The sequence below is a fragment of the Amaranthus tricolor genome, chromosome 8 (genome assembly GCF_026212465.1).
Source record: "Amaranthus tricolor cultivar Red isolate AtriRed21 chromosome 8, ASM2621246v1, whole genome shotgun sequence".
In the NCBI taxonomy this organism is placed as follows: Eukaryota; Viridiplantae; Streptophyta; class Magnoliopsida; order Caryophyllales; family Amaranthaceae; genus Amaranthus; species Amaranthus tricolor.
Window position 1 is genome coordinate 10,183,902 of NC_080054.1, and position 11,698 is coordinate 10,195,599.

General features: G+C 35.0%; 1 protein-coding gene across 1 annotated transcript; it reads right to left on the minus strand.

Moving 5' to 3' along the window:
- Positions 1 to 4,457: 4,457 nt before the first annotated feature.
- On the minus strand, positions 4,458 to 5,138 carry LOC130821504 (uncharacterized). Its single transcript, XM_057687296.1, has 3 exons — positions 5,059 to 5,138; positions 4,764 to 4,995; positions 4,458 to 4,682 (listed from the first exon to the last, which is right to left on the minus strand). The coding sequence occupies exons 1-3, from the start codon at positions 5,136 to 5,138 to the stop codon at positions 4,458 to 4,460; spliced, it is 537 nt and encodes a 178-aa protein (XP_057543279.1).
- Between the last annotated feature and the right edge of the window lie 6,560 nt (positions 5,139 to 11,698).

An 11,698-nucleotide genomic window follows, 5' to 3' on the forward strand; every position in this document is an offset into this window, starting at 1 on the left:
GACAGGGTTATATCATTGTGGTTGACCCGAGGTTCACCTTGACTTTATCTAGGCTTAGTGGGCCGCAAATTTTTTCACTGCGTCCGTTCCAAGTACGACTTGAAAATATTGTTAACTTGATTTTGTTAAATTGTTTTGGAAAAGTTATCCTTGGTTTTAATTGATTTGGTTATCCTACTTTGGTATTAATTGAATTGATCAACATTATTTGACTATATCGGTTTGGCTTGTATGGTTGGATCGTTGTTAATTGATTTGAATTTTAATTAAGCCTCGCATTAGTCCTTTGTTTAAATTTGAACGTTGGTGTTAAGGACAGTCTAGTTACTGGCCACTAAGTGGTAATTTGTTGTTTAGTTGTTGCAGGTCATGATTGAATTCATTCGGAGCAACTGGGGAATAAGACTAAGAGAGTGTAGGGTTACCTAGAACATTAAGTTGAAGTTTAGATGTTTTATTTTTTATTTATAGGATTGTTTTACTCCCTGGATTGTAACGGTCCTGTTTAAGTGACCCGAAAATCCATGTGAAAATACAAACTCCAGTTCACTCTTTGGACTCTATAAAAGACTTTTTTCTGGGATCGTTAGCATTCTGTCGATAAAGAAATATAGCTAAAACAGAAAACAGTACCAGCGTGAATGAAAATAAGTCAGCGGAAGCTCTTACGTACAACTCGAGAGCCTAAAGGCCTCTAGACGAAGTAATTGAAATAAGCGGAAGCGAAAAGAAAACTACACTATCTCTTGTTACATAAGTACAGAGTTTCTTTCTACTCATAATCTAATACAAAAAGATAATAGCATAGTCTTGATGATTACGGGTTCTAAGTCGAGACCTCACTCTAGACCCCACCTGTAATCAACCTACTAGTCGTCGTATGACAACACACAGTAGGTTCCAAAGAAACAAACCAATACACGTCAGAGACTTCATACAAATATCAATCGGGATGAACACAAGCAATATGTTTATCCTAGCATGCATAGGCTCTAATACATTCATTATTAGTTAATCTCAACTTGTAACGTTGCCCGTCCTGTTCGGGTCGTTCAAGTATAAATCCAAATCTTTTTGAAGGAATACACTTGGGAGAGCTAATCCCAAGGCAACCACCGACCTAAGACGTTGCCCGTCCTGTTCGGGTCGTCAAAGGCTAAAGTATGCATATCTCCATGGTGACCGTAATGATCCAAAACCGCCATGGGAATAATAATTGTAATAATCTAAACCAATACGTTAACCCCTTTGGGTAACATAATACAACCAAACGTCAACCCCTTTGGGTAACATAATACAACCAAACGTCAACCCCTTTGGGTGAAAAACACATAAATTCTCAATTTCCAATTAATTTCTTTCAAGTTATTTGAGATGTCTAATCCTTATGTGATTTACAATGCCTCGATTAGAAATGAAACAAAAATACTTGCACAACCACATAAACAGTATGGTCTAAGCGTGTACCTTTAAGCGCTGCAACCAAACGATATTTAACCATGATAGAAATTTCGCCCTCTTATGAATCGAGCTCGTAAATATCACAAACACACACAAAACAATCATGTATTAGAACGTGTTTATACATTTAATCCACTCCATACTACTAAGACATCACTAGGATTTGATAATTTTAAATGTTTTCATCAAAATCCTAATAGGTCCGATTTTGTAAGTTTTAACCGGAAACTTAAATGATCGATTTGGACAGTTTAATAATTTCAAATAAAAAATCCGACTTCGCCGTTGCGTTCGGAACGCGTCAATTACCTTGGGTACCAAATTTTATAATTTCTAACATCCAATTACTATTTTTAATTATTTTAAGCGTTTAACGAGTTTTTAACGCATCGGTACATAAAACAACGGAACACGACTAACATTTCCGGATAGTCACCTTTACCGAGACAGAACTGTTGCTGCCCGAAATTTTTTTTATCATTATTATTAATAATATTATTATTATTATTATTATTTTTATTATATATACATTATTCAAATTATTAACCTTTTAAATCCCATGACCAATATACATCTAACAAGGTCACATTCACAAAATCCTTCAAGAAACTTAAAATTTCATAAATTACGATAATTAAATTAACTACTCAATTCTCTTGACAAACTAAAATTTTGTAGAGAATCATAAAACCAAATCACTCTTTTAAATCAAAACGTATATGTATAAACACGATTCTTCAAACAAATCAAATTTTGCTTAAGGATTTATAATCTCTTGAATAACTACACTATTTGGTATATACCATTTAAATTTCATCTAACAAATTGAAATTTTGTTAGAGAGAAGTAAACCATAAAAAAAATTATTTAAATATCATTATAACTTTAATTCTTAATTCTTATAACAAATTTAAATTTCGTTAAAGAATATTGATCAAGAAGTTCTTTTCTTAATCCTTTTAACAAATTAAAGTTTATTAAAGGATTATTAGAGAAAATTTTCAAATATATATAAAAAATATTCAATCCTCTTATAAGTCATAGGATATCATCATACATAAAATATAATTCTCTTAGAAATATCTTTGTATATAAAATCTATAATTAACAATTCAATTAAACTTACCCTTTGATCAAAAGATTGGATTGAACAAAAAGAATTTTTTTTTCCTTTTGAATGTGCCGAATTCAAGAAGCAAAAAGGTAGAAAATTTCTGAATTTTTTTGTTTAGTTGATGTTTTGAAATGGTGAGGAAAATCAAAGGAGTTTAAGGATAAATAGACACTTATGATAATGGTCATAATTGTGCCATAATACACAATTATGAGAGGAGTTACAAGACTCCTCCCATGCCTCCACCAACCGGCCACCCCCTCAATTTCCCCTAATTATTATTATTTTTAAATGAATTAATTAATTAAGTAATTATTATGATATTGTTAAAACAGAAAAGAAACGTCACGCGATGACATCGTACGTGATAAAACTCGTTACCGTTAAAATTTAATTTACTTTATTCTTATAATTATATATGTAAAATAGTATGATTTAATAATCTTATTTATTTTTTTATCTTATTATATTTTCTTTTTAAAGCCGATAAATTACGGGGTGTTACAGACTACCCCCCTTAAAAGAAGTTACGCCCTCGTAACCTGCATGACAACGAAAAACGCAGAACACACACACTATCTTAACACGACACTTGTAAAGAGGCAAGACTATAACTCAAAAAGGTTACGCCCTCACAAAGCACTCGCGCGAAATTCCTATCGCCTTCTACCCCCCTTAGGAAGTTACGTCCGCGTAACGCTACTAACCTGAAAGAGATGAGGGTACTTTGCTCGCATAGAGTCCTCCGTTTCCCATGTAGCCGCTTCCCATGTACTACGGACCTTCGTGTCCAAGATTCTAACCAGTTGCTCAGAGTAAGACAAGGATGTATCCAAATCTAAAGGTTCGGGATCTAAGACATGAGAAGCTATAGCATGATATCGGTTAAGCTGCGACACATGAAATACGTCGTGTACCTTTTCCAAGGAATTTGGAAGGGGTAACTGATATGCCACCTTACCCACCCGTTCCAAAATTTCATATGGTCCTATGAATCGAGGGCTAAACTTTCCACGAGCACCAAAACGCACTACTCCGCGCATGGGTGACACGTGAAGTAATACCCGTTCGCCCACGATGAACTCTTCTAGTCGTCGCTTTAAATCAGCGTAAGACTTCAAACGATCCTGTGCCGCTTTCAAACGATCCCTTACCAATCTCAATTTCTCAGTCATTTAGAACAACAATTCAGGCCCCAAGGTAACTGCTTCGGTGAAATCATCCCAATAAACCGGAATACGACAACGACGCCCATACAAAGCCTTGAATGGAGCCATCTGTATAGATGCCTGATAACTGTTGTTGTAAGAAAATTCGACCAGGTCCAAATGTTCATCCCACGACCCTTGCTATTCCATGGCAATAGCGCGCAACATATCTTCTAGTATCTGATTTGTCCGTTCCGTCTGCCCATCCGTCTGCAGATGGAAAGACGTACTATAAAGCAACGTAGTGCCCATTGCCTGTTTCAAGGTTTGCCAAAATTGTGACAAATACCGTGTATCTCTGTTGGACACAATAGTACGGGGCACACTGTTAAATCGCACGACATACTTAATGTAAGCTCGAGCTAATTGTTCCATCTCCCAACGACAGTTCATAGGGTTGAAACGTGCTGATTTAGTCAAACGATCCACTATGACCCATAACGCATCATTTCCCGCCTTCATCCGGGGTAAACCCACAACAAAATCCATAGAGATATCATCCCACTTTCATACCGGTATCTCCAAAGGTTGCAGTAAACCTCCTGGTCTTTTAGGCTCATTTTTAACCTTTTGACAAGTCAAACAGCACGAGACATAATCTGCAATATCCTTCTTCATCCCGGACATCCAAAACATTTTGTCACCATTTGACAAGTGTTTACACATTTAACTTGTCAAATGATTAGCTTAAGGTCTTGATACATTTTATCACCGCTCGGATGGACTGAAAATTTCGTACAATGGGCCTCATCCAAGATAAGTTCCTTCAAAGATTCTTCCCCTGTCGGCAAACACCAACGACCATTGAACTTCAAGCTCCCATCTTCATGAACAAAGAATCCCTCCGCTTTTCCTTCCCGAGCTTGTTCCTTCAACTTCAACAGTTTCGGGTCTTTATCCTGGGAATTCAAAATTTCTTCAAAGAACGAAGGTCGAATAGACAAAGCATTCAGACATCCCTGTAATGCACCCTTACGCACCACTTCCAAGTTCAACCTCGCAAAATCCCGATGCAACTCTTCAACTCCGTCCAAGGCAGACAATGAGTGATTCGACTTCCTACTCAACGCATCGGCTACTAAATTTGCTCGTCCCTCATGATATATGAACTCCAAATCATAATCTGTCATCAACTCTAGCCACCGACGTTGTTGCATGTTTAAATCGGGCTGAGTGTAGAGATACTTCAGACTTTGATGATCAGTGTAGATCCTACATTTGACGCCATACAAGTAATGCCGCCATATTTTGAGAGCAAACACTATAGCAACTAACTCCAGATGATGAGTAGGATAATTAACTTCATGTACTCTTAATTGTCGTGATGCATAAGCAATCACCTTACGGTCCTGCATCAGTACACAAATCGTTTCTTCGATGCGTCACTGTAAACAGTATAATCCAACTTTGGGTCAGGTAGAGTAAGAACAGGGGTCGTAGTTAACCTTTCTTTCAATGTCACGAAGGCCTGTTAACACTCGTCAGTCCACTCAAACTTCTTCTATTTCTTCATCACGAAGTCATAGGTCGGGCAATGCGCGAGAAATCCTTGACAAAGCGACGGTAATACCCAGCCAAGCCCAAGAAACTTCGTACTTCGGTGACATTCTTTGGTGACGACCAACTTCGAACTGCCTCTATTTTTTCCGGATCAACCGAGACGCCCTCCTTAGAAACAAAATGTCCCAAAAATGAGACCTTTTCCCACCAAAAGTCACACTTCGACAATTTCGCGTACAACTTATTTTCTCGCAGGGTTTGCAGGACTAAACGTAGATGTTTCTCATGATCATCCCGGTCTTTCAAATAGACCAATATGTCATCAATAAAGACTACCACGAACTTATCCAAAAACGCACCAAATACTTGATTCATCAAACACAAAATGCAGCTGGAGCATTTGTTAATCCAAATGGCATCATAGTGAACTCATAATGCCCATAATGTGTTCTAAAAGCTGTTTTATATATATCCCCTTCAGCTATTCTTAGTTGGTGATAGCTCGATCTTAAGTCAATTTTTGAAAAGATCCCAGCTCCTCTCAATTGATCAAATAAATCGTCGATGCGGGGTAATGGGTACTTGTTCTTAATGGTCACCTTATTTAGTTCCCTATAATCAATACATAATCTCAGATTGCCATCTTTCTTCCTTACAAAAAGAACTGGAGCCCCCCAAGGGGAAACACTAGGTCGGATATAACCCTTGTCCAACAATTCCTCAAACTGAGACTTTAATTCTTCCATCTCCTTCGGAGCCATGCGATAAGGGGCCTTAAAAATTGGTCCCGTCCCAGGCACCAAGTCTATTATGAAATCAATTTCCCGTTGAGGAGGCACGCCGTGAATTTCATCAGGGAAAACATCTATAAATTCATTCACAACCGCAATATTCTTAGGATCCTCCTCCTTCTTCCCCACTTGGCTGATATGACATAAGTACACAGGGTGTCCTTGCCTCATGAGTCTTTGCAATTCTAAGGTCGACACCAAATTCGTTGGGGGTCCTTTTTGAAATTTCCGATATCTAACCTTTTCCCCTCTTGGTCCTTCTAGCGTCACTCTCTGCTCCCTACATTCTATAGTGGCTTTATATTTTCCTAATCAGTCCATCCCCAAAATTACCTCTAAGCCTTCCATATTTAACACATACAAGTCACTAGGAAAAATGACCTTCCCTATTCTTAAGGGCACTTCCTTATACAATCTATCACAATTATACAATCTTCCCGATGGAACAGCCACTATATAAGAAACTTTTTCAATTGTTCCTAAATTCAACTCCTCTACTTTACTCTTTGCAAGAAATGAACATGTTGCACCCCAGTCAAAACGTACATTAACAGCTACAGAATGAATGGTGAACGTACTTGTAACTACATCCGTTGCTTGGTCAGCTTCCCTTGCACAGACCGCAGTTACCCATCCACCAAACGGCTGTACATTTATTCCTTCCACTTGATTACCCCCACGTTGCATACCTGACCCTTCGATCCGGTTTCCATTCACCCGGCCTTGTCCCCCCACTAATAGGTCGCTGAAACCTCTGAGCAGTGTTTCCATGATTACCATTTCCGTACTGCAGGTTGACTTGCCTTACGGAGTTATTCAAATTCTGCTTCCGGTGCCGCCCACCCCGCTGTTGACTCCCACTCCCTTTCTTGATGTAGCATTCATACTCCCTATGTAATCTCTTGTGGAGAAAATTACATTCAACCAAATTTCCATCACAATCCTTTCCAAGATGGTTTCCCCTACATCTCCTACAGAAATACTTCCTTTCATTGCCATCTCGGTCCAGTATTGGCTTAGTAGGCTTCGCGTCTCCCCTAAACCCAGAATTTGTACTAGACCTACTTCCCTGAAAATTTCCGAAGTACCTAGCTTTCTTCTGATAAAGTCCGGCGAACCTCCTGATGTCTGGCCTGGAATCTCCTTCCTCTTCTCAGGGACCTTACCCTTCTCTTTTTCCTTCTCCTTCCTCAGAATGTTCCCTATTTGAGACGCACGCTTGTACATCTGTTCCAGGGTATTATAGCAGTTCCTCTCAATATGTTTTTTTAATGTCATATGAAAATCCCAGTTCAAATCGCTGCATCTTTTTCTCCTCAGTGGGAACATTGTCAGGATAGTACTGAATATATTCTATAAACTTTCGGTAGTATTCATCAACAGTCATGCCTCCCATCTCCAAACGAGCGAACTCGTTTGACTTATCTTTTCTCACGTCCAAAGGGTAGAATTTCTCTCGCATAGCCCTTTTAAACAAATCCCAACTAAAGACTCCATCAACTTGTTTAAATAACCCAGATCTACTATTTGCACACCAATAGTCGGCTTCACCAACCAAATAAAACGCTTCCTGGTTGACCTTCAGTTCCTCTGGGCATTCAACCACATCAAAAAGTTTGTCAAATTCCCTTAACCAGAGCTCGAGTTCCGATGGTTCCCTCTTACCATTGAAAGTCGAGGGTTTGCTCTGACTGATCCTCTTACTCATATCAAAGGCTAATTCCGACACAGATCTCTCTCGTGGAGTGCCCACATCCGCAAGAGCTCTTACTAAACTCCTTAGTGTACGGTTGGCATTGCTTCTAGACAGTCTTTTCTTAGAAATCGGAGGCATCTTCTGCAAGTGAAAGAAACGGTACTAATCAGAAGAATGTCCTAAGGTTCGAAAGTTTTGGAGAAAGAACAGAGTTTGCTGAGTTTTTGACTTAACATTTAATTACTTATTTATTAGTACATAGGTGCATTTATTCATATGTATGTATGTATATATATATATATATATATATATATATATATATATATATATATATATATGTGTGTGTGTGTGTGTGTGTGTGTGTGTGTGTGTGTGTGTGTGTGTGTGTGTGTGTGTGTGTGTGTGTGTGTGTATATATATATATATATATATATGTGTGTGTGTGTGTGTGTGTGTATATATATATATATATATATGTATATATATATGTATATATATATATATGTATATATATATATATATATGTATATATATATATATATACATATATATATATATATATACATATATATATATATATATACATATATATATATATATATATATATATACATATATATATATATATATACATATATATATATATACATATATATATATATATATATATATATATATATATATATATATATATATATATATATATATATATATATATATATATATATATATATATATATATATATATTGAACTTAATAAAATACTGTAAAAGTGTTTCAAATATATAATGCACATCACACCTCATTGGAAGAACATAATCTTTTTATAATATTGATATTTCCTAATACATCATAACTGATTCACGCAAAGCATTTACATTATTCATAGAAGATGATAACTTAAAAGAAAATATCTAAAGGAAAGGTACTAAGAAGAGAAGTAAAACATTTAACGCCAAGCGTCCCAAAAGTCAACAGTCTCGTCGTAACTTGCTATATCAAAGTCTGCATCATCCCCGTCTTCCCCAGAATCCAAGCTGGAATTCGAATATGCTTCTTCTGATTCACTGTCACTATCCCTAGGGTGGTTTGTTGGTACTTTTTCTTCGGGGTCCTCCTCCTCTGACCACCCCCTATCATATCCAGTCTCATAGTCATACAAATCATAATGCGACCCCTAATTCCTTCTCTCATCTTCGCTGGAAATCTCTATTTAAGTAGGTGGTTCCCGCAAAGGCTCCCACATTTCAATATCACTCTCAGACTGAATCTCGGGTTCTACTCGTGGCAGATCAGGTAAGATCCGTTCTTCCATTGATTTCGCAGCTAATTCAGGTTCATACCCTAAGTTGAGTTCTCCCTCTTCCATGGGTTCTTCCTCTTTTAGGGGTTCTTCTCGATGATTATCCCTACTAGGCTCCCCCTCTGTAAGTCCTACTCCCGTCCTAGTCTCGGATAAATGATACAACCTATTTAGGTCCAGCTCTAAGTCGTAACATACCCTTTCGGCTTTTGTTTTAACCATCAGCATCCTTTCCCTATAATCCCGGATACTTTCACCATCCCTTATCCTCCAAATTTACATTTATCCGAAATTCCTAATACAAATCTATAATTCCTAAGTACTCAGCTCCATATACATCCTTGAAACCATTAATCACCTCCGCTAATCCATTATTCCCATCTGGTTCCGATCTGTAGACAAACTAAAAGTTGAAAACAACAGAAGGTCAGATTAAACTAAATGAGAAGTAACAATCCAAACAACAAAACACAGTAATTCAAATCATAGGTTTAAAAGCAATATCAGTTTCCTATATCTATGTGCGCACAGGGAGTCTAGTTGAGAGGAACATCTATAGCTCTAAGTCTATGTCACTCTCGGGTGAAGCTAGTCAATATCTCAATGACAATTTGCTTCAAACAGGGAGCAAGGAACAATGTTCCTCGACTCCGTCAATGACCAGCTCGCAAGCCCGATCCATTGACCATATCATAGTATCAGCATAAGCATTCACAACAACATTTGTCTCAACAATTTACAATTTCAAAAGAGCTTTAGTAAAATGTTTATGTTCAAGAATGTAGTCTGATCAGACCCTTTAAGGGACTGCTACTACTCACCAATGACGCTTCAAAGGGCCGTGATCGATTCGCAGCTATCAACTAGAAAGGTCCCTCGATGATGCCGCCTCCTGAAGCATAACAAACATAACATCACAACAAAGTGTTCGATACTAGAAACTAGGTTCATATAGCTTATTACATCTCCTCCTAAGGTCGTAACTTACTCATGGATTCTTTTCTAGCATATCTAATCTTTAAAGAATTATGCGTGTTCTAACCCAAGCTGTGATATGTCATCAAGATTTATAGACACGATCTAGAGTTCTTTAACATTCTCTCAATATTACTCACTTTTAGTACTCTCCTTATATTTCAATCAAACAGAATTGTGAACATACAAACTCAAAGTCCAAAAGTCCTCAAAAGAATATAATAACCTATTCCAGAACATTAAATCATCCATAACCTTACCATAACCAATCGATTTCCATCAATCTCTTAAATTTGATGTTCACAAATATCATACTAACCTCAAGATTCATCAATCTTAATTAATATCTATAATCCTCTTTATATCTATAATAAAACCCAAAGGTAGACATTCAAATCCAAAATCAATAATAATCCACAAAGAGTAATAATTCATCCAAACTATCTTATTATCAAATATCTCTTACTACATTTATTTAACAACTAAAACCAATAATCTCAACATTTAACCATTACCATAATTTTAAAAGGTTCATATTACATCCCAAGAACACTGAACTAACCGCAACTAAATCATTCGAATAATCTACTACTAAAATCATAGCCCACACTTAAATTCTCATCATCACATAACTCAAACACATTTTCCATGAATTTCCAATTTAATGGCTCATCTACTCACTCATACACATTCCAAGATTCATCAATATTTAGAGTTTAAGACATGAATGAAAGATTATACAAGGGAAAGTATATGAATAAGAGCATAATTATTAAGGAAAAACAAGGAAAGAAATCAAGGACTACCTTCTGTTTGCAGCAGCAAGAAACCGAAAAATTCAAGTTCAAAGCTTTATTTTTGGCTTGGATTTGATGTGTAATCAATAGGACCAAAAACTCACTCAATCCTTCCTCAAATCGGCAGAATTCAGGTTAAGGAAGGAAGTTTTTCGATGCTTCTACACTCATTGTGGTTCGAATTATAAATATATATATGTATACATATATATATATATATATATATATATATATATATATATATATATATATATATATATATATATATATATATATATATATATATATATATATATAGATATATATATATTACATATATATATATATATATATATATATATATATATATATACATATATATATATATATACATATATATATATATATATATATACATATATATATATATATATATATATATATATATATATATATATATATATATATATATATATACATATATATATATATATAGATATACATATATATATATATATATACATATATATATATATATATATATATATATATACATATATACATATATATACATATATATATATATATATATATATATATATATATATATATATATATATATATATATATATATATATATATATATATACGTATATACATATGTATATTTATATATATACACATACATATACGTATATAAATATATATATATATATATATATATATATATATATATATATATATATATATATATATATATATATATATATATATATACACATATATATAAGTATATACATATATATATATATATATATATATATATATATATATATATATATATATATATATACATATATATATATATATATAT